The following is a 24395-nucleotide window of genomic DNA, read 5'->3' as shown; positions in this document are numbered from 1 at the left end:
GTTAATTTGTCTCCAAAGCAGATATGGTCTAATGTTCCGTACAACGAAGCGGAAAATAGTGAGTTAGACTTGCCAAACAAATGAGTACTGGACCTCCAAGAAAAAACTTAAACAGGTGGAACGTCACAGACATTCTAAAACAATAAAACAGTGTATAGGAACATGTGGTTTTTTAAAGAAGGGACCCATTCATTAGCTAAACAGATGAACAAAAATATTTGTTCGCCTTCAAGAAACCATTACTTCCCTCCAACAAACTAGACTGGGAAACAAACGAATGGATATCTTTTGAATCTATTTCATGGATGGTTTTTGCTTAATGCCCACGCTCCAAATCAAATGTCAGCTAATTACCTTTCGTAGCAAAAAATGAAAAGATGACTCCTGAGCTATCTTTTGCTAGGCACATTTAAGATCATCAACAGCAGAAAAATACATAGTGCAAAATGCCCTTTCGAAACTCAGACTTGGATGACCTAAAATATGTCTTTACCATCCGGTTCTCTCCCAAACTGCCATAGTATACAGCACTCCTCAAATGCTCTAAAGAAAAAAACAGAACTCTGCCAGCCAGCATAGAATGGACACTCTTCTCTCCTTCCAGCTATTGAAAACAGTCTAATCTAGCCAGCAAATTTGCTCATCATTTTAGCGAGTAACGGAGCAACCTTTGGGTTTCCTTGATGCTTAGCCAGATTTGCAGGATTTTTCATCACTGCACATCACATGAAAATTTTCACGTTACAAACTGTGCAGCGGCACAAAACTTCTTAAAAAAGAGGAACAACAGAAAAATTAAGGTTACCATCTTGCAAAGCTGCCATAACTTCCGGATCTTGAAATGCAGCAAGCATTTCTGGGTCCTGTACGCACAAACTTTACTAATGGACACAAATATGCAATCAAACAAATGTGGAAAGTTTAAGGATGACTTACACTAACAATCTTGCCGATATCAATGCCACCAGGCATTCCTCCAGGCATTCCACCAGGCATTCCTCCAGGCATTCCCCCAGGCATTCCACCAGGCATTCCCCCAGGCATTCCACCAGGAAAGCCACCAGGCATACCACTAGGGAAACCACCAGGAAAGCCTCCACTAGGCTTACCTTGACCACTACTGGGTTCGGATTTCTACATCACAGTAAATATATCAATGCCCATTCAACCTAGTACCAACATTCATTTCTCTTTGCAACATTGAAGAAAGCACCTTGCTTTCATCCTGCTGTTTTGCCCTTCTGCGTGCCGCCCTCTTTTGCTCTCTTTCCTTCTTAAGGCGTTGGTACTTTCGTCGATGCTCTTCCAGCTTATGTACATTTGGTTCTACCTGAAAGCATCTCTCTCTCTCTCTCTCTCTCTCTCTCTGGATAAAAAGGTGAAGGATTAACTTTTTGTTTTCTCACTGCCTCTAGCCTTTTCATGTTCTCCTCGTGCAATGCAAGCTTTGAATCCCCTTTCTCCCTCATCTTTATTTTTATTTGGTTAACTTTTTGTTTTCTCACTGCCTCTAGCCTTTTCATGTTCTCCTCGTGCAATGCAAGCTTTGAATCCCCTTCTTTATTTTTCTTTTTCTTTTTGCTTTGATGATTTGGTTTTCTTTTTCTATTATTTGTTGGTTTGTTAGCGTGTTTGTGTAATAAACTTGGACACTCCAAGCCGAAGATCTACAGCAACACATGTGAGAGGATTGCAAACAACAGAACACAACTTGAAAAGAGGGGCACACAGAGAGCCGACATGGCACGGAATAGTTCCACACTCATGCATTGGCCCCAGAGGCGACCTTCTTGGTATTTATTTATTATTATGTTTCGCAAAGTACAATGTCCAAAGGTCCTCTCTCTGGTGATGCTCCCAAGCAAATCTGCCCAGAGTGAGGCCTTGGGCACACTTATAAAGACCCCTAGCCTGTCCAAAAGCAGTTTGAATGAAACGCATCAGTTCTAAAAGCTTGCAAGACCAAAAACCAGCGCCCCAAAAGCCTTGCGCGATTTGCGAAAATTCCGTATAGCTACCAAGTCATCAACGAAAATCGCGGAAATTCATACAATTGCCACATCATGAGCCTTCACGTGATTTTGGGTCCTTGCTTTATTTTAAAAGGGTTTTTAGGTCCGGTGGCTAGGGTCTATAAGTTGGGAAGGATTAGGTTTTTCAGCCTAACCACCTACAAGACGGACATAGCACAAAAACTAGTGGAGTTTAGTAGAACCTGACTCCCTAGTACCGACATACTAGACCACGCATATCCAACACTTGCACAAAGATGACAATCATTGAACATTCATCACTATTCCCGTCGCGATCTTAGATCAGAATCATGATCTGTCACGTGACACATCCAACCCTATGTGTCCGTGGACAAGCTACAGCACGACAAGGGTTCAGTCAGTCCAATCAGTCTAGATTTAAAAGTGATCTGGCACTTTTGTCAGTCTGTTCGCAGACCGTGCATGACCAATCACTTAGTGTAGATGCATATCCTCTAGTTGCACACAGCATGATCATAAGCATTCCAATCATAATCCATCAGAATCCTTCAGGGGAATTTTCCAGTGCATTTAGCCTATTTTCCCTATTTTTGACATTTTTCACTTATTATTTTTAAGTGACTTTTGTTGGAAAGTAGGTAGGGCAAATTGACTAAGTTTGTATATAAACAAACCTAGGCTAGCACTAATTGGCAAAAGAGGCAACAAGAGCTCCATCACTCAACAAGCAACTTCTCAGCAAGAACCCTTGGTGGCATTTTTCCTCCAAGCAGAAACCTCACTAGCCCTAGCGTTTTCATCAGCAAGATTCATCGCCAAGAGCTCTCAGCCCTAGCGTTTTTCATCATAGCAGCATTGCCAGATCATCCTCACCCCCTAGCGTTTTCTAGAACCCAAATCGCCCACTTTTTTGCTGGCATTTTTCAGAACATGAAGCGCCGACAGATTTCAGCCTTTGACCCCCCTAAAGACCACCAGATTTCAGCCGCAAAGACCAGCCCATATCAACGTTTTTGGTGCCAGACAATTTCAGCCATCAGCGTTTTTGGAACAGTAGCGAATAAGCGACAACTTTCAGCCATTAGCGTTTTTGGATAGCAGTACCAAAGCTTCAGTTTTCAGCCCTTAGATCGGTCTCGTCATCCCCGTCGTCGACATCGACCTAGTCTAGACGTGCATCAGCCACATGCATCCACTTTGTACCAGTTTGCGCAATCAATAGTAGACCACTCTTGCCGACGAGAGTGGGGCCTTCGGAGGAGGGTTTTACAATGTCTCTGGTGCCGTAATTCTCTTCTCTCTCTATCTCTCAGTCTCATACACTTGAATGCATAGTGTCCATTCACTTCGTTTGTGATCATTGCACTCTCTCATTAACGGAAGGCTCTACCTTCCATAAGAACAAAAGGAACCTTGAGCACAGTTCGAAGCACTCATCTTGAGCAAAGTTCAAACATTCATTCCACTGCACCTTACAATGGTATGAGAGCTTTGGCAGAGTTTTGTATCAGTCAAGGAAAGAACCACAAGAATCACAAGAATTTTTTTTGCTTGTTGAGGTCGCACGAACCCAAGTTCGCTTGGGCGTGTCGACTCCTAATCGTCTTTTTGAAGAGTAAAGAAGGGTTTGTCCAACCTCCCCTTGTGCCTCTTTTCACTCATTGAGAGCGGACCGTGCACTTAGCGGCCGGCCAATCGACGTGAGGTGGGAAAAAGCAACCTTGGTGTGAGCGCAAGGCCGCCAAGGGGTGCGCCCACGGAAAAGATCAGAACTCGGGTGAAGAGAAGATCCTTCTCGAACACAGATTGCAAGCGAAAGAAGAACCTCAAGAACTTCAAATACTCAAGAACCCCAAGAACCCAAGGTCCTCACTTTAAAAAAGAGGGGATGTCACGTGATACATCCAACCCTATGTGTCCGTGGACAAGCTACAGCACGACAAGGGTTTAGTCAGTCCAATCAGTCTAGATTTAGAAGTGATCTTGCACTTTTGTGAGTCTGTTCGCAGACGTGCATGACCAGTCACTTAGTGTAGATGCATATCCTCTGGTTGCACACAACATGACCATAAGCATTTCCATCACAATCCTTCAAGGGAATTTTCCAGTGCATTTAGCCACTGGCACTTCACCTTTGAAAGGTCTCAATAGACTATGTTACAAGCTTGAACACTCCAAGCGAGAAATCAATTGCAACATACAAACAGGATCTGCAAAATCACCGAACTTGACAAGAGAGGGAGAGATAGGAGTCGACACGACAAGGCGAGTTTCGAGCCAAGACGCACTGGCCCCAACGACTGAAGCCCCTTTTGGTATTTCTTTATCATTTCACTTCGCAAAGTGCAACTCCCACAGGTCCAACTCTCTCTGAGACACTACATCCACATGCTCTGCAGAAGAGTGGCCCTTTTAAACTTACAAGGAAAGCCCCACAACAATTGATCCAAAAGCACTGCACCCAAAAGCATCTGCTCAAAAGCTCTACACGAAAACTACCAAAAAGCCAATCAACGTAACTTACGAAAATCTGTACATTTGTGCCACGTCAACAATTAGCGAAAATCACAGAATTCCATATAGCAATGCCACGTGGCAACCACCCCGATTTACAGAATTTCATCCCAAAGATCAAGCTTTTGATTAGTTGGGTTTAGGCCCCTCGAATGGTGCTCCATAAGTTCTTTAAGTTGATGGGTTAGGGATATTCAAATTTCTAACCCCTTCAGCCAAAACTTCTTTAGAGTCCTTGGTTCAGTTTCTGTTGTTCACTCCGCTATTTCTTTCGAGTAGGGCATGCAACGTCATCACTTTGTGACAGACTCACATGAAATGCATTGTGAATCTTTCAAATATCTTGTAACTTCAATCTAACGGATACATCATTTATCTTTTCATATATCTCGAAAGGTCTATAGTATCGCATACTTAGCTTTGGAAAAGCCTCTCTCTGCTTCCATAACCGTGCTTTGTCAAACCTCAACAGCACACAACCAGTCACGTCGATGCTTGTTTGTTGCCTTTTTATGCCGTGCTTGAGACTTCTCCAAAGCATAGTTTTTCCATACATCAATCACACGACGGACGCACACGGGTACGGAAGTACGGAATAAGTACAGATCAGACTACCCAAAATTCCACACGTCAATCTTTCAGATAGCCTACTGCATAGGATGCTACATACTACACCACAATGTTTAAAACTCTACACACAAAGACAAAACCATAGAAACTTTAGTAATTAGAATTTAGAGACTAGCTTGTTGCTCAATCTGCACACGTCGGTATAGTCACGACTCACTAGTGGGTACACCAAATTCCAATCAGACTTCAATCAATGACCATGTGTCAATCAGCCATGTAGACAGAGAATAAAAAGTGGAGAGATGGTGCCTCTAAGTAATAACGTAACCTCCAAACAAAAAGGAGTGAGGATTGTAGAAGCAGGCCAAAAACATTTAGGAGCGTAGTCTCCTAAAGGCTGAATCCAAAACATAAGTAGAGACTAGAGGCTAGAATCTAAGTTGTAGAGTCAACAGTGAACACCATATAGCATAAGTAGATATCCAAAACCATGGTCCATAAGTAGGTGGCCATGTGCAGTGAACTCTAACTCTCACCATAGCTCACATCCTCCATCGCCATAAGCAGCATTATCCTCGTTCTCAACCTCATCCTCATCCTCATCACCACCAACTGAGCATGATGCTCCAATATGACTTGTACCAGCAATGGGAATAGGCTCCATTGCATCTGTAGTACGGCCTCCTGAATCTCTTGCAAGGCAAGCAAGCGGTACTCATCTTTTTTCTTATTGAGCATTTCCAATGTGACCTCCATTCTCTCATAGCCACGCTCTTTGATTTTGGATATGAGCCTCAAGTTCGTGTGTATGTACACAAGCTTCTCTGTATGAGATGGGAGTAGCCTATTTCTTCTCTTGGTATGAATGAGAGAGAAGGTGCTCCAATTTCTCACATGGAGAGGCACATGTCCCTTGTGAAAGCACCCTCAAAGCAAGAGCTTGCAAAGTGGGTGTGCAAGCCCCAAAAGTTTCCCACCATTTCACTCCATCTTAATTCCTATTTGAATCTTTTGCAATTGGATGAGCAAATGACTTGCTTTCAGCTTTATAAATGTCAAACTCATCAATTAGGGTGCCTTGCAAGGTCTAATCACGCTTGGTGCACCTGTCCAAGAATGTCATCCATCCTTCATGCACCTTGCCATCACTTTCTTGCCCTCTTCCTCACCATATAGGATGCAAAATGTATCCAACAGCATGTAATGGTGTGTGCAACATATTCCATCTTTCAATGCATACATCCCTAATCTCTCTCATCCTTACAGCATCAATGCCTTGCATGTTTTCAATTTGCTCTACCATGCGATCCGTAAGCTCATACATAAGCCCCATGGTGGCTCCTTCCCTATCAGCCAAACGAAGAATTTCCAAAATTGGAGCACAAATATTCAAAATCAGCCTGGCCTCTTGCCAAAAGGATGCATTAAACACAATGTTAGAGACCTCGAGAGCCTTTTCAATCGTGGATCTCTTCATCTTCACAAATTGTAATCGATCATAAGCTTGTGCATACCTTACATGCATCTCTCATCCACAAGATTGGCCAAGCAACTTTCGGAAAAGCAGATGCGGTGGGCTAACATTTTGTCACAGTTTCACTTCCAAATTGTCCATGTTCAGGGACAAAAACTTGGTGGCAAATGCATTGTCTCGCAAGCCCCTAGTCTTGGCAATTTCCGCGATTCATCATAGAAGCTTCGAGGGTATGGTTGATTAGTACGCCACCAATACAAATTTTCTTTTTTCTAATGTATTCACTCGGATACAGAATTGGGAGATAGTAGCAGGATATTCCATACAGGATGGCTACTTGATGAAGAAAATGATGTTGTACATCAGACAGCCATTGAGGGAAAAGGTTTTCATTGAGTGCCATTGTCCACTTTTCACGGGTCACCGCGGTATCGGCACCACCTTGATAGGTGTAGAGCGTTACTTCTTTTGGCCGAGGCTCAAGAAGGATGTGGACGACTTTGTTCGCAGTTGTTTAGTATGCCAGAAGGTCAAGTTTGACAAGCGTAAGGCACAGAGATTACTACAACCTTTACCCATTACCACCCGTCCCTAGGAAAGTATTGCAATGGATTTCATTTTTTATCTCCCGAAAACTCAGAGTGGCAATAATGGCCTTAGGACGGTCATCAATAGATTCAGTAAGCAGGCTCACTACTCTGCAGTAAAGAAGAGAGTTAAGCCTAATCCTTTGGCGAAACTGTTCGAATATATGGCATGTATAAGTCCATTGTTTCGGACAAAGATCCCTGGTCTACTAGTTGTTTTGGACGGCAATCTGGGAGAACATTGACATGTGGTTGCAGTTCTCGTCCTCCTTCCACTCGCAAACCGATAGGCAATTTGAAATAGCCAATTCAATGGTTTTAAATTTGTTTAACACTCTGCTTCTTCTTATCAGAAGACTAAATGGGAAAAGTATTTGCCCTTGGTGAAGTTTGCCTACAACGACACGAGGAAGATGCCATTTGAAGTGTTCGAGGATGCTAAGAAGCTTCTTCAAATTCTAAGCACCTAAAGACAAGATTTGTTTGAAGCAGTTTTTTGAAAAAGTTCAGAAGGCATAGAAGGCCCCCTAGCAGTTCAGAGGAGGAGAGCTCGTCCTCTTTTGACAATGACCAGATTAACACAAAACCAAGGAGTTCAAAGAAGAGAGCCAGGCCCTCAGGTTCAGACATTTTTTTCAGGCTACCAGGACATCCATCGGGCCCTTGAGTTTGTACAACAGTTTCACCTCACCATCTCTAGAGAGAAGTTCTCAAAACATTCCAGGCAGTGACATGCGGCATCTTACTTGAAAAGAATGGTGCGGGTGTAACAAACTTGGACACCCCAAGTCAAGATTCTACTGCGATGCACCAAAGATTCACTTCAAAATGGTTCACAAAGACAACCCGGCCCGACGTAGTTTCGTGCCCAGAGGTATTGGCCCCAAAGACTGGCGCCCCTTTCGATATTTCTTTTTATATTAATCTTTGAGCAAAGTACAACTCTCGCGGGTGCTCGCTCTCAGACTCTGCGTCCAGATGCTCTGCACAGTGAGCCCCCTTGGGTTCATTATAAAGGTTACAAAGGGATGCTAAAAGCAGAGCCCCAAAAGCTTCAAACTCAAAAGTAATAGTTGCCAAAAGCAATTGTTTCCAAAGTCAACAATAAAAGCAATCAAAATCAACCAACGTAATTTCCGAAAATCCGTACGCTGCCACGTCAGCCTGTCGGCGCGTTTTTCGGGACATGCTGCCACATCAGCCTGTCGGTGCATTACCCACTAGCCTGCCACGTCAACTGTGTGTGTCCGGGGGCTTGTTGCCACGTCACCAGTTTGTGACATACCCCCCTCTTGAAAGAATTGTAATCGCCCTCGATTACGCCTGCAAAACAGACAGAGGCCATAAACTGTCTTAGTAGACACTGACTGTTAGTACCGATGCACTACAACACATCTAGCACTTGTACAAATCGACAATCACATCACAGGACAGCACATGACAAATCACATTCAAATTCATTCCAAATCTCAGACCACGATTAATTGGCAATGTATTTAGTAATGGCATCTAGATCCAGTCGGGACCTCACAGATGTACAATTAACTAATCCTTACTGCAATCATATCTATAGAGATTTATGAGACCGAAATGCTGGAATCATTTCATCTTTCACTTCCTACACTAAAACAAGTCAAGTACAAATCAATCAGTATCATTTTCGGCAATTCCAGTTTATAAAGTCATACAACAAAATACTGTCAACCCAACAGTATCCTTGAAACCCAAAGAGACATCAGTGACTCTATATCAAAAATCGGGGTAATCTGTTGACAAAGCAACGGAGCGACTCCTCTCTTGTGCAAGCCTGCAACACTAGATTCACCCATGTTGAAATTGGAGTTCTATCGGAGTAGACTATGCTAAACCGAATGCTTCAAGGTAAAGTTCCACAATCTAAGGAGTACTCCTCCATCCACTTCGCATCCAATGCAGGATAGTTCTTGAATTTAACCAAGAACCGCCTAATCATGCAACAGACTTGGACACTCCAAGTCAAGAATCTACCGCGACAGCACAAATAAGCACTTCAAAACAGTTCACATTTCACAATCGATTCAACACTGGCCCGACGGAGTTCTGTGCCTAGAGATATTGGCCCCAAAGACTGGCGCCCCTTTCGGTATTTCTTTTTGTATTAATCTGAGTTCAAAGTACAAGAGTGCGGGCAAGCGCTCACACTCGGTCTCTGCGTCCAGATGCTCTGAGTTATGAGGTCTTGCCTGCATATTTAAAGATTACAAAGAATGCTAAAAGCAGAGCCCAAAAAGTGAAAATCAAGAGTATTTAAAATAAAATCAAGGCCCACTCAGGACCTCACAGATGCTCGATTGACTAACCCCCTATTGCAACCATGTCTATTCGAGATCATTCAGACCAAAATGCTGTAGTCATTTCGTCTATCAGTTCCTGCACTTAAACAAGTCAAGAACAAGTCAGTATCCTGTTCAGGAATTCCAGTTCATGAAGTCATACAGCAGAACACTGTCAGCTCTTAGTATCCCTGAAGCTCAAAGAGACATCAGTGACTTTAGTATCAAAAATCGAGGCATCTGTTGACAAAGGAGCGGAGTAATTCCCCTCTTGTGCAAACCCACTGCACCAGATCTCCGACCAAGCTGAATTCTGGGTTCCATTTGAAGTAGACTATGCTAAACCAAAAGCTTCAAGGTAAAGTTTCACAATCTAAGGAGTATCTGCTAGGTCCTCCTCCTCCATCCACTTCGCATCCAATGCAGGATAGTTCTTGAGGTTAACCAAGAACTGCCTTCTTGCTTTACCCTTACTTTCTTTCTGTGCCAATGTCTGTTCTGGAACAAGTATCTGCTCGTTTTCATCCATTTTGCGTTGCTCATCTTGCTCCCCATCATTGGGCACATTGCCTTCAAAAGGCTTCAAGAGACTCACATGAAAAACATTGTGAATTCTCCAAGGATTCTGGCAGCTTCGGTCCAAAGGAGTCATCATTTATCTTTATGGAAAATCTGGAAAGGTCCACACTATCTCATGCTAAGCTTTCAAAGAAACCGCTCCTTTCCCTTTTTTTTCCTTTTCTCGGGAATGCCTTCCCTTAATGTAAGAGCACCCAATCATTCTCCTTCAAGTTCAAATCGCAATAATGGCGATCTGCAGCCTTTTTCTTTCTTTCCTGAAATTCTTGCAAAGCCTTCCGGACCAAGTCCCTCGTGAATTGGTCGGCTTCAAAGAAAAATCTTATCTTTCGTGCTAAGGAAGGGTGAAACCTTCATAGCAAATTCAAGAATCTCAAATGGCACCTTCCCCATCAAAGAGTTAATCGTGTTTCTGTAGGCATATTCCACCAAATGTAAAAACCTTTCGCCAAGCAGTCTTCTGATCCAACAAAAAAGACTTCAACAAATTTAATACCACTGAATTAGCAATCATTGATTGCCCGTCAATCTGCGGGTGGAACGATGACGAGAACTACAACCGCATGCCTATGTTCTCCCAAATAGCTGTCGAAACAAACTCGTGAACGTGGGGTCCCTGTCAGAGACAATCGTCTCAGGCATGCCATGTAATCTAAAGACGTGGCCAATAAACAGTCGTGCCCACGCTGTGTTCTCGGGAGATGAAATCCATTGCAAAACTTTCCCACGGACGGGTGGGTATGTGTAAAAGGCTGTAACAATCCCTATGTTTTATGCCTATCAAACTTGACCTTCTAGCATACCAAGAAACTGCACACAAACTCGTCTACATCCTTCTTGAGTCTCGGCCAAAAGAAAATATCTCTCTACCCGTTCCAAGGTGGTAGCAATGCCGCGGTGACCCGTAAAAAGGCGGATAGTGGCATTCGGTTAGAACCTTTTCCCTCAAGGGCTGTGTAATACACAACATGGTTTTCTTCATCAAGTAGCCATCCCGAATGGAATAGTCCGCTACTTTGTCCCCTTTCTGTATTCAATTGAATACATCTGTAAAAAGGCGGATAGTGGCATTCGGTTAGAACCTTTTCCCTCAAGGGCTGTGTAATACACAACATGGTTTTCTTCATCAAGTAGCCATCCCGAATGGAATAGTCCGCTACTTTGTCCCCTTTTTGTATTCAATTGAATACATCTGCAAAATCTGTTCTGTGGCGTACTGACCAACCGTATCATCGAAGTTCCTATGATGTATCGCGGAAATAGCCATAACCATCAGCTTTCGGGACAAAGTATTTCCCACCAATTTCTTTCGTCCCTGCACATGGACAATCCGGAAGTAAACCGTGACAAGATGTTTGCCCACTGCATCTCCTTTTTTCGATAGTCACTAACATGACAATGTGTCCCAAAAAGTGCATCTCTGGTACGAAAAAAAATTCACTTTTTTTGCATTAATCACTAACTTGTGATCTCGTAATGCCTGAAATACTTGAAGCAGATGATCTCTATGTTCTGCCTCATCCTTAGAGAAAACAATGATGTCGTCAAAGAAAGTGTCAAGAAATAGTCTATACTCTCCAAAAATCATGTCCATCATTCGGTTAAATGTCGCACGAGCATTGGTTAAGCCAAAAGACATCACCAAATACTTAAATAACCCAAAAGTCATTCGAAAGGCTGTCTTGTAGACGTCTCCCGACAACAGACTTGGACACTCCAAGTCAAGAATCTACCACGACAGCACAAATAAGCACTACACAACAGTTCACAATTCACAATTGATTCGACACTGGCTCGGCGGAGTTCCGTGAATAGAGATATTGGCCCCAATGACTAGTGCCCTTTTCGGTATTTCTTTTTGTATTCATCTGAGTTCAAAGTACAAGAGTGCGGGTAAGCGCTCACACTCAGACTCTACGTCTAGATGCTCCGAGTTATGAGGTCCTGCCTGCATATTTAAAGATTAAAAAGGATGCTAAAAGCAGAGCCCAAAAGCTGAAAATCAAAAGCTTTTAAAATGAAGCAAAAGCCTTCTACTTTTCACCATCTCTCTCTCTCTCTCTCTCTCTCTCTCTCTCTCTCTCTCTCTCTCTCTCTCTCTCTCTCTCTCTCTGGAATAAAGCAAACAAAAGCTCTCTCTTTCTTCAATTGCCGCCCGAGCATGACACGTCACCAATTTGTGACAGACCACTTTACCTTTGATCTTTCTATCTTCATGTGCCAATATCTTTTCTCGAACGAGTATCTCCTTGCTTTCCTCCACTTCGGGTTGCTCATCTAGCTCCCCATCATCGAGCACATCGCCTTAAAAGACTCCAGAAAAGAGGCGGGTAGAAAAGAGATCCAAAATCTCTCGAAATAAGCGTCCATTGTATCCTTCATGGTCATCCGAAGATGGTTCCAAGCAGTTCGTATATCACGTTCATACTCTCGAGTCAGCCAAGAAGAAATAAAAAGCCTCTTGAATTTCAACCATTTAATTGCCGTCTTGTTTAATAGAAGCTTGGACCACCAAGTTCGAGCATTCCCCTTAAAGTAAGAGGCAGCTCTCCGAATCTTAGAGTTCTCTGAGTAACGCCCTCCCGCGAAAGCGATGTCAAACTGTTGTACAAAAGACAAAGCCTTCGAAGCATCTCTATATCCAGAAAACGTGTCAAATTTAATTGACTGTCCACCTTCCTTAAACTCTCAGACTTTCTTGCTTTTATCTTCCAGAAAGTCATAAGGGTTGGCTTTGTAAAAATTCTTCTTCTTTGCATAAAAGTTGTTGTCATCAGAGTCCGAACTGTCTATAGACGACTCCTCTGTCGAACTGTCAATTACGGGGCGAGATTTAGACTTCTTTGCCTTTTTCTTGCCCTTTTCGAAGCGTTGCTTCTTGCTCCACTTTTTGCCTTTTCGGTCTTCTTAGCTCGAGTCAAATGAGCTAGAAGAACTGTCAGAAGAAGAAGAAGAAGAAGAACTAGGTACTCCTTCAAATCGAACACGCTTCTTCTGCTTTCTTGCCTTTTCAAAAGTAGATTGACGACCCAAATAACCCGGGAAGTCAGCACCTTTCTTCTGCCTTTTGTCGTGCTTTTTAGCTTTGTTCTACGCGTCAAAAAGCTAAGCAATTCGTGCATCAACCACCTCTTCTAATTCCTTCTATGTATACTTCTTGGGAGTAGGAGGTTTCTTGAGAGCGGGTTTTCGCGGTGGTTTTGTGGTTTTCTACCACTGCGTGTGCACCTCTTCAAAAGAAGTCTTGCTCATATCTTTAGCCAATTTCGAGTCCTTGGCAAAATTAAGCATCATCTTTGTTGCATCGCTGCATCGCCGATCAATTGTCGACGCTCCGCCTGAGTAGGCCGAGGCAGGCCATACTCCTCGCATGAATCTTCGTTGTGATCCCTTACCGCATCTCCGGATGCAGAGGGAGTCGTCTACTCTTTGCCTGAAGCCATAGGTGCCGCGGAATAAAAAATTGGGATCGGATTTCCCATAGAAGAGAAATCGGCCATGCTCTGATACCACTGTAACAGACTTGGACACTCCAAGTCAAGAATCTACCGCGACAACACCAAATAACCGCTTCAAAATAGTTCACAGTTCACAATTGATTCAACACTGGTCCGACGGAGTTCCGTGCCTAGAGATATTGGCCCCAAAGACTGGCGCCCCTTTCGGTATTTCTTTTTGTATTAATCTGAGTTCAAAGTACAAGAGTGCGGATAGGCGCTCACACTCAGACTCTGCGTCCAGATGCTCTAAGTTGTGAGTGGCCTGCTCACGTGTTTCAAGGTACAAGGGTTGCTAAAAGCAGAGCCCTAAAAGCTGACATCAAAAGCTTGAAGTAAAAGCTTTGAAAATAAAGCAAGAACTCTTTCTCTCTCTCCTGCTTAGTGTAAAATAAAGCAAGAGTCTCTTTCTCATGCAATGCGTAGCAAAAAGCACTGTCCAAAGGCTGTCCAAAACGCTGAGCTGCTGCAATATGCGTCACTTTTTGCGGACGTCCGTACTGTTGCCATGTGGCAGGTTCTCCGCAAATTCCGGGACTGCTATACGGCCAGCCACGTCAGCTTTTCCTTTTCAGAGTTAGGGTTTTCACAAAATTAGGGTTTCTGATTTTAGGGTTAGGGTTTTCATAGAATTAGGGTTTTTGATTTTAGGGTTAGGGTTTCCACAAAATTAGGGTTTTTGATTTTAGGGTTAGGATTTCAGGGTTTTTGGCAGCCACGTCATCACTTTGTGACACAAGTATCCCAAAATCTCTGGCTGTACTCATCCTATGTACCTTTTTCAATCATTTTCAAGTGATGCCAACGCATAATGACATCTCTTGCATATTCATCATTCTTTTCAAGTCCCTGCGATCTTCTGAGAACCACGCTCCAAAGAAGGCAACGTCAAACTGTTGTTCACCTCAAGGGCTAGATGGGTGTCCTGGCCAAACTCCCTTCCTTGAACTCCTTGGTTTTCTTGTTAATCTCGTCATTCTCAAAAGAGGATGACCTCTCCTCCTTTAAACAGCTAGATGGCCTTCTATGCCTTCTACACTTGTTTCAAAAATCGTCTTCAAAAGAGTCTTGTCTTAGGTGCTTAGAAATTGAAGAAGCTTCTTAGCACCCTCGAACACTTCAAATGGCGTTTTTCCCGTGTGTCATTGTAGGCAAACTCCACCAAGGGCAAATACTTTTCCCATGTAGTCTTCTGATCCAAAGAAGAAGATTTCAACAAATCCAGTACGACTGAATTTGCAATCTCAGATTGCCCATCTATCTGCAAGTGGAAACATGACGAGAATTGCAACCGTGTGCCAATGTTCCCCCAAATATCCTTCCAAAACAAACTCGTGAATCGAGGATCTCTGTCAAAGACTATTATCTCAAGCATGCCATGTAATCTGAAAATCTGTTAAATGATCCGGCTTAATTGTTTTTGTAACAAACTTGGACACTCCAAGTCAAGAACCTACCGCTACACGACATGAATTTACTTCAAAACACTTCACAATTCGATTCGACACCGGCCCGACAAAGTTCCGTGCCAAGAGATATTGGCCCCAAAGACTAGCGCCCCTTTCGGTATTTCTTTTTGTATTAAATCTGTTGCACAAAGTACAAGGGAGTGGGTGGGTCTCACTCTCAGACTCTGCATCCAGATGCTCTAAGAAGTGGGAGCCCAAACCACACTTATAAAGAGTTACAAGGGATTCCAAAAGCAGAGCCCGAATAGCTGAAAATCAAAAGCGTTCAAAAATAAAGCTTCTTTTACTCTCAAGCCTTGCTTTGATAAAATAAAGCAATTCAAATAAAGCTCTCTCTCTCTCTCTCTCTCTCTCTCTCTCTCTCTCTCTCTCTCTCTCTCTCTCTCTCTCTCTCTCTCTCTCTCTCTCTCTCTCTCTCTCTCTCTCTCGCGTAGAATAAAGCATGCCAACTTTTTGCGTAGAGGAAACCTCCGTACAGCAGCCCAAAAAATGCGCCGTGAAATGCGGGGATCCGTACGCTGCTGCCATGTCAGCACTGCCACCGCGTTCTACGACGAAATTTTTGAAAGCCACGTCAGCACTACAGCGAGCCGAGGCACGTGTGTGTGTACCATGGGCAGCCACGTCACCAAGTTGTGATAGTTTTCTTCACTGAAATGAAGTGAGCTTGCTTGCTAAATCTGTCGATGACAATCCAAATGCCATCATGCCCACTCTCTGTCTTTGGGAGATCAAAAATGAAATCCATAGCAATACTTTCCTAGGGGCGGGTGGGAATGGGTAAAGGCTGTAACAATCCCAGTGCTTTATGCCTATCAAACTTGACCTTTTGGCATACCAAGCAACTGCGTACAAAGTCGTTCACATCCTTCTTGAGTCTCGGCCAAAAGAACTAACGCTTCACACCTTTCAAGGTGGTGTCAATGCCGTGGTGACCCGTAAAAGGTAGACAATGGTATTCAATTAGAACCTTTTCCCTCAACGGTTGTGTAACGCACAACATCGTTTTCTTCATCAAGTAGCCATCATGTATGGAATATCCTACTACTACCTCCCCATTTTGTATTCGAGTGAATACTTTAGAAAAATCTAGATCTGTGCACGTGACACATCCAACCCTATGTGTCCGTGGACAAGCTACAGCATGACCAAGGTTCAATCAATCCAGTCAGTCTAGATTTAGAAGTGATCTGGCACTTTTGTGAGTCTATTCGTAGACCATGCATGCCCAGTCACTTAGCATAGATGCATATCCTCTGGTTGCACACAGCATGATCATCAGTATTCCCTTCAGAATCCATCAGATTCAGTCAGGGGAATTTTCCACTGCATTTAGCCTATTTTCCCTATTTTTGACATTTTTTAAGTGACTTCCCAACAAAAGTAGGTAGGGCAATTTTGCTAAGAAAATATATAAGCAAACCCAAGTTAGCACTTTCTGGCAGAAGAGGTAGCAGGAGCACCGCTCAACAGGCACCTTCTCAGCAAGACCCCAAAGGCTTCTAGAGTTTTTGCTCCACAGCATCTTAGCTAGCGTTTTTGGACAAGACACCGCATATCAGCCAGCGTTTTGCTTTGCAGAGCCACGCTGACAAGACCACAGCAGATCAGCCTAGCGTTTTTGCATCTGCAAAATCCCAGCGACAGAATCACAAATTTCAGCACCTAGCGTTTTTGCATCTACCAGCAACCTCAGCGTTTTGCAGATCTATCGGGACAGAATCAGCCCTAGGATCAGCGTTTTCAGTTTTCAGCAGTCAGACATCGCAGATCAAGTCCCGAACCTCGCAGATCTCACCTTCCCGTAGCAATCCTCGCCGCACGGTCAGTTTCCGCGAAGTTTACAGCTTCAGCCCGGAAAACGCAGATTTCAGCATCTGCATTTTCAGTGCGTCGTCGTTGCATCGTCGTCATCGACATAGAGTCAGAATTCAGCAAATAGAAGATTTGCGGATTTCAGCCCATAGCGTTTTTGGACAGCAGTAGAAAGACTGCAGATTTCAGCCCTTACGTCGACTTCGTCATCGCCGTCGTCATCGTCGACATAGCCTAGACTTGCATCAGTCTCATGCATCACCATTGTACCAGATTGTGCAATCATAAGTAGACCACTCTCGCCGACGAGAGTGGGGCCTTTGGAGGAGGGTTTTACGTCGTCTCTGGTGTCGTATCTCTCTTCTCTCTCTATCTCTCAGTCTCATACACTCGCACGCACAATGTCCGTTCACTTTGTTGTGATCATAGCATTTTCCATTAAGAACGGAAGGCTCTTCCTTCCATAAGAACTAAAAGGAATCTTGAGCACAGTTCGGAGCACTCATCTTGAGCAAAGCGCAAACATTCATTCCGCTACACCTAACAATCTGTCGCGTACTAATCAACCATGTCCCTGAAGCTTCTATGATGAATTGCGGAAATAGCCAAGACTAACGACTTCTAAGACAAAGCATCTGCCACCAAGTTCTTTTGTCCCTATACATGGACAATCTGGAAGTGAAACTGTGACAAGATGTTAGCCCACCACATCTGCTTTTCCGAAAGTTGCTTCTGTGACAAGTAGTAGCGTAAACTCTCATGATCAATGAAGACCGTAAAATCGGCTCCGAGTAGGTAATATCGCCACTGAGTAAGATCATGGATAACCGCCAAAAGCTCTTTCTCATAAATCTGTGTTGTCAATTCCGGCCTTGAAAACAATCGGCTCTCATAGGCAATAACATGGCCTTCTTGCATTAAGACCCCACCCACACTACAACCACAAGCATCACAATATACTTCGAATGACTTTTGCAAATCCGACAAAGTCGATACTGGTCTCGTAGTCAATTTCTCTTTCAATGTCTGAAAGACAATCACCTCTATGGGTCCCCACGAAAAAGGGACTCCTTTCTGTGTTAGAATGTGCAAAGGGGAAGCTACCTCTACAAACTTTCGAATGAATCGCCAGTAGTAAGAACATAAGCCCAAGAAGCTTCTAGCTTCATGAACATTCTTTAAATCGGGCAAATCCATATGTGCTCCTGCTGCTGAGACTATGTGTCCCAAAAAGTGTATCTCCGGCAAGAAAAATTCACTCTTTTTCACGTGTATAAGCAATTTCTTCCTCAATGTCTAGAAAACCCACAAATGATCGGTATTCTGTGAAAATCCAAAAAGTCATCTTGAAAGATGTCCTGTAGACGTCTCTAGGAGTAATACAGATATGATGATAATCACTTCTTCATATCAATTAGGCAAGAGAATTCTGAAGTCTGTCGAGTATATCATCGATCCTCGTAATGTGAAAATATGTTCTAGTTCATTGTTTCTGTATGTTGACCTCGACCAATGCTGTGAGGTGGTCGGTTTGGTGGTGTACTACATCGAATAATCCTATGATGTTCACAACGTAAAGGAGGTAACTCGCTTTGTACGCCTTCACAGAAACAGTCAGCCTCTTTTGCAGAAAAATCTTGTCGTTTCTTTTCAAGGTCAAACATATTCGACCTTTAATCATCATTCAGTTCTCTAAAAAAAAATGGAGTGAAGAAACTGAATTTCAACAAGGACAATCTCTTTGCCCTTCATTTGTCAAAGTCGCTTTCTCAGTCCGATAGTCAACCACAGCGTTGCTCTTGCGATACCAAGGGATTTCGAGCAAGACGTCACAACCTTCATAACGGCATTACGTAGAAGTCCTCGTGCCCTAAATACCCCTGAAATTGCAAACGAAGTTTGCCAATGATTAGTGTAATGGAAACAACCCGTCCAGGTGCCACTAGGACTACTTCCACCTGTGGCCTCAGCTTGTCAGGCGTAGTTCCAAATCGAGCCGCCAATTCACGAAGTTGGGCTTGGCTCCTCCATCAAAGAATAATGAGGGCTTCCTGATCTTTCACTTTGCCCCGAGCGCATCAAAGTTTTGTACTTTCGTTGATCTAATTCGGTTCGGGCCCCACTCAATGTGGTACTAGTTCTGCTTTCATCTTTCCTTTTCTTCCGCACTCGATTGCTGCTCAATAACTCTCAAGTTTATCTTTTGGTGGTCCTTTGAGTTCTAGTCCATCTCTTTCTGCGTGTACAGGTTTTGCACTCGTCTGTCCTTTCGGCTTTCCTCCCTACCTGAGAGGAGAAGCAATGGCTACATGCCATCTCGAGTAAATCTTATCAATCGGGTAATTCTTCAAGTGTCTCGCCAATCTCGAGTTCTTGGAGTACTTAATCAATCTGTTCACACATATGCCAATTTGCAGTAGACGTTTGTACTCCATTCTGGCAAACTTGTCCGAAAAAAAATTTAGCCAAATCTTCATTCTTTTCTTCAGTTCCCGCGCCGGATCTTCGAGTTTTCTTTGCTTTCCCACTGAGAGGTGTGATCTCTGTCAAATTCTTCACGAGAACCCATGTGTAATCTGGGATTCTTTATGGCTTTATGCCATGTAAGACAGAGCGATAAAGACAGGATGTATGAAGGGTAGGAGTGGCTAATAAGTCTGGGATCGGGACACGAAGATTCTTTCCCGAAACCTGTGCGCTGCAAAAAGGATCGGATCCTCCGTATTAGAAGAATCTTTCTATGATCTGATACCACCGTAACAAACTTGGACACCCCAAGTCAAGATTCTACTGCGACGCAACAAAGATTCACTTCAAATCAGTTCACAAAGACGACACGGTGTAGTTTCGCGCCCAGAGGTATTGGCCCCAAAGACTGGCGCCTCTTTCGGTATTTCTTTTTATATTAATCTTTGAGCAAAGTAGAACTCCCGACAGTGCTCGCTCTCAGACTCTGCCTCCAGATACTCTGCAGAGTGAGCCCCCTTGGATTCATTATAAAGGTTACAAAGGGATGCTAAAAGCAGATCCCCAAAAGCTTCAAACTCAAAAGCAATAGTCCCAAAAGCAACTGTTTCTATGATTTGTAGTAAAAGCAATCAAAATCAGTCAGCGTAATTTCGGAAAATCCGTACGTTGCCGCGTCAACATGTTAGCGAAAATTGCGGAGCTGCGTACGGTCTGCCACGTGTAACAGACTTGGACACTCCAAGTCAAGAATCAACCGCGACAGCACCAAATAACCACTTCAAAACAATTCACACATCACAATAGATTTGCACTGGCCCGGCGGAGTTCCGTGCCTAGAGATATTGGCCCCAAAGACTGGCGCCCCTTTCGGTATTTCTTTTTGTATTAATCAATCATCAAAGTACAAGAGAGCGGTTAGGGTTTCACTCTCAGACTCTACGTCAAAAAGCTCTGAGAAGTGAGGCCCTCACCACTAATTTAAAGGTACAAGGGATGCCCAAAAGCAGAGCCCCAAAAGCTTTTAAAATAAAAAGCATCAGTTCTCTCTCTCTTAGAGAGTTTTTTCTCTTTTTTAATAAAAAAAAGCAAAATTCGCGTCGCTCATCATTTTTTTATTTTTTTTATTTTTTATTTTTTTATTTTTTTTTTAGCCTCCGCGATTTCCGGAAATCGGGGTTTTTGGCAAAAATCAGGGTTTGCAAGAATTTTAGGGTTTCTGGCAAAAATTAGGGTTTCTGTTGTCCGCCACGTCATCACTTTGTGACACCACGTAAGCCTAGCGACGCATTACCCACTAGCCTGCCACGTCAGCATGGTGATCTACTCTTTTGTTACGCAAAGAAACGCATGCGACGTGAGATTTTGGGATACTTGTTTGCGAGTGTCTTCCTTTCGGAAGATTACTTTGAAAGACCAGATTGAGCGGTTTTGCTCTGGTTTGCTAGAGAGATTCAAGACTATGCTTTAAACCAAAAGTCTGACTCCATTCAGAGACTTATGGGACATGACTAAGCAACGATTTGAAATGCATGCCGCCGGGTAAGATAGTATCCACCTCAAAAAGGCAAGAGGCTGTCAGTGAAGAGAATGAATCAAGGGAACTAGATGATAGCTCATCACACGATTCTGGAGAATCAAAGGGTTCTGACGAACTAAGGATACCACATGCAAGTTCATCAAAGGATTCCAAAGAAAGAGGAATCAGATGATAGTGCGTCTCAAGGTTCCAATGATTGACTCTGACGTGCCAATGGACAGAGGAACAAAAGACACTACTCGTAGGTCCCACTGCACAAGGAAAGAAAGGAAAAGGGAATCAGCTGGTAGATCAGAACATTCCTAAGACGTAGGATAAGATTTTTGAAGCCGACAAGTATACGAGGGACTTGGACACTGCTTTTGCCAAGGTCCAAGAGGCTTTAGAGAAATCTCAAGAACGACATAAGAAGGTAGCAAATCGACATCGTCGCGATTTGAAATTAAAGGAAGACGATTGGGTGCTCTTACGTTTTGAAAAGGCACGCCTAAGAAAACAAAAAGGAAAGGAGTGGCTTTTTCCAAAGCTCAACATGAGATATTATGGCCCTTTCCAGATTAAAGAAAAGATAAATAACATCTCCTTTCGACTCAAGCTGCATGATACTTGGAAGATTCACAATGTATTCCATGTGAGTCTCTTGAAGTCTTCTAAAGGTGATGTGCCAATTGATGGGGAGCCTGATGAGCAACCTGAAGTGAAAGAAAGCGAGAAGATACTTGTTCCAGAATAGATTTTGGCACACAAGGAAAGAAAGATAAAAGGTAAAGTGATTAAGCGGTTCTTGGTTAAATTCAAGAACTATTCCGCATTGGATGCGAAAGTGGATGGAGGAGGAGGACCTGGCAAATACTCCTCAGATTTTGGAACTTTACCTTGAAGCATTCGGTTTAGCATAGTCTACTCCAATAGAACCCCGAATTCAATAAGGGTGAATCTAGTACAACGGTTTGCACAAGAGGGGAGTCACTTCGCTCCTTTATCAGCGGATTACCCGATTTTGAATAAAGTCACTAATGTCCCCTTTGGGTTTCAGGGATACTAATGGGCTGACCAATATTCTGCTGTATGACTTTATGACACGGAATTCCCGAAAAAGAATATGATTGATTTATAGTTGACTTATTTGAGTACAGAAACTGAAAGACGAAATGAATGTAGCATTTCGGTCTCATAAATCTCTATAGACATGATCACAATAAGGATTAGTTAATGGCGGATCGGTGAGCTCCGAAATGGATATAGATGTGATTACTATATACGTTGCTGATGGTCATGGTCTGAGATTTAAAATGAATTTTTCTGTGATTTGTCATGTGATGTCAAGTGATGTTCTGTGATGTGACTTTCGATTTGTAACAGTGCTAGATGTGTCGTGTCTAGTATGTCGATACTAATAGTAGTGTCTACTAAGACAGTTTATGGCCTCTGTCTGCTTTGCAGGCGTAATCGAGGACGATTACAATTCTTTCAAGAGGGGGGTATGTCACAAACTGATGACGTGGTGCCCTATACAAATTGCTGCCGTGGCAGCAGACGGTAAACAGTACGGATTTCCGCGTTTGACGCTGACAGCTGTTGACATAGCAAGCTATACGAATATCCCGCTTTTTGCGCTGACAGGCTGACGTGGAAGAGCTGTACGAAATTCCGCTTTTTGCCCTGACTGATTTTACTAGCAGATTTTCAGCTAGTTGCTTTTGAAAGATTATTGCTTTTGAGCTTGAAGCTTTTGGGGCTCTGCTTTTAGCATCCCTTGTAATGTTTATGAGTGACCCAAGGGGCCTCACTCTGTAGAGCATCTGGACGCAGAGTCTGAGAGCGAGCACCCGCGAGGAGTTATACTTTGCTCAAAGATGAATATAAAGAGAAATATCGAAAGGGGCGTCACTCTTTGGGGCCAATACCTCTTGGCACGGAACTCTCTCTCTCTCTCTCTCTCTCTCTCTCTCTCTCTCTCTCTCTCTCTCTCTCTCTCTCTCTCTCTCTCTCTCTCTCTCTCGTCGGCTAGATCTTTAAGGTCTCTTGGGATAGTTTCCTACGACGTTAAAACTCTCTCTCTCTCTCTCTCTCTCTCTCTCTCTCTCTCTCTCTCTCTCTCTCTCTCTCTCTCTCTCTCTCTCTCTCTCTCTCTATATATATATATATATATATATATATATATATATATATATATATATATATATAGGGATAGTTTCCTACGACGTTAAAACTCTCTCTCTCTCTCTCTCTCTCTCTCTCTCTCTCTCTCTCTCTCTCTCTCTCTCTCTATATATATATATATATATATATATATATATATATATATATATATATAGATAGATAGATATCAAAGTCCAGTGATTATGAAGTTTTTGTTCATGTGTTGCTATTGATTTCTTGCTTGGAGTGTCCAAGCCAGTTACAAACAATACGGCCAATTGTGTTTTTGCAGGTTGCTTGGTTAAGGAAGAGGGGCCAAACATTTTCTTTACAAGATGCACTTGCCATTGCTTGGACCTCTTGTTTGAGGATATTGGAAAACTTGATTGGGTTGCTCCCCTGTTGGTAAAAGCAACGAAGATTGTGACTTTTGTGACTAGAAAGTCTATGGTTCTTGCAATTTTCAGAAAAATTAGCAAGAAAGACTCGGTAAAACCAGTAGGTACTCGCTTTGTATACACTTACATTATGTTAAGCAACCTTTTGGATGAAAGATGCACATATGACTTGCGTAAATTGATGCTTGATGATAAGTTTCTAAGAATGGCTATGTTCAAAAGTCCAAATGCAATGGAGGTTTCGGAAACTGTGTACTCTGCAAGTTTTTGTGAAAAGGCCAAGGTTATTGTGAAGCTTTGTGCCCCTTTTTAAAGATGTTGCGCTTGACAGCCAGGGAAGGTGCAACCATGGGATTGATTTATGAGGTCACTGATCGCATGGTAGAGATGTTGCAAAAGAGGCAGGGGATGATGTATTGACTCTATGCATTGACCGATGGATATGATGCACACACCCTTGCATGTTGTGGACTACATGTTGCATCCCATTTCGAAAGGCAAAAACCAGGACAATGGCAAAGAGGTAGATGCAAGGTGGACGACGTTGCTTAGGAGATACACAAATGGTGACATGGAATTGCAAGGGGATGAGTTAAATGCATATAAAACTAAAGGTGAGTCTTTTCCAAATGCAAAAGATGAAAAAAGACTGTAACAGGATGTGAAGTGGTCACTAGTGGAAGACATTTGGGGCTTGCACGCCTAAATTGCAAGCATTAGCTCATGTGCATCACCATGTAAAAGAAATTGGAGCACCTTGTCTCTCATACACACGAAGACAAGGAATAGGCTTTTGCCTTCTCACACAGAGAAACTTTTGTACATACACACAAATCTGTGACTCATTACAAAAGTGAAAGAGAGATTTTGAGCGGCTTGAGACTACATTGGAGATGCTAAATATGTAGAAGGATGAGGAGCGCTTGCTTGCATTACAAGACTGGCGAGAGGCTATTGAAGCAGAGGGGCATGGTGCACTTGATTTGGATGCTCCACCGCCGTTCTCTAGCCATGCAGCAGGGTGTAGCGATTTTGGTC

General features: G+C 43.1%; 1 protein-coding gene across 1 annotated transcript in view; it reads right to left on the bottom strand.

Moving 5' to 3' along the window:
• Positions 1–263: 263 nt before the first annotated feature.
• HIP1 (HSP70-interacting protein 1) overlaps positions 264–24395 on the bottom strand; it is a 68436-nt gene continuing 44304 nt past the window's right edge. The window contains exons 8-11 of the mRNA XM_086515916.1: positions 1214–1330; positions 937–1134; positions 806–863; positions 264–715 (exon numbers count right to left, since the gene is read on the bottom strand). Coding sequence (XP_086372042.1) covers positions 624–715; positions 806–863; positions 937–1134; positions 1214–1330 — 465 coding nt within the window. The 3' untranslated portion in view covers positions 264–623. The remainder of the gene's footprint in view (positions 716–805; positions 864–936; positions 1135–1213; positions 1331–24395) is intronic.

Source organism: Adiantum capillus-veneris, chromosome 7 (assembly GCF_014529385.1).
Source record: "Adiantum capillus-veneris isolate H3 chromosome 7, ASM1452938v2, whole genome shotgun sequence".
NCBI classification, from domain to species: Eukaryota; Viridiplantae; Streptophyta; class Polypodiopsida; order Polypodiales; family Pteridaceae; genus Adiantum; species Adiantum capillus-veneris.
This window is presented reverse-complemented; position numbering and strand designations above follow the sequence as displayed.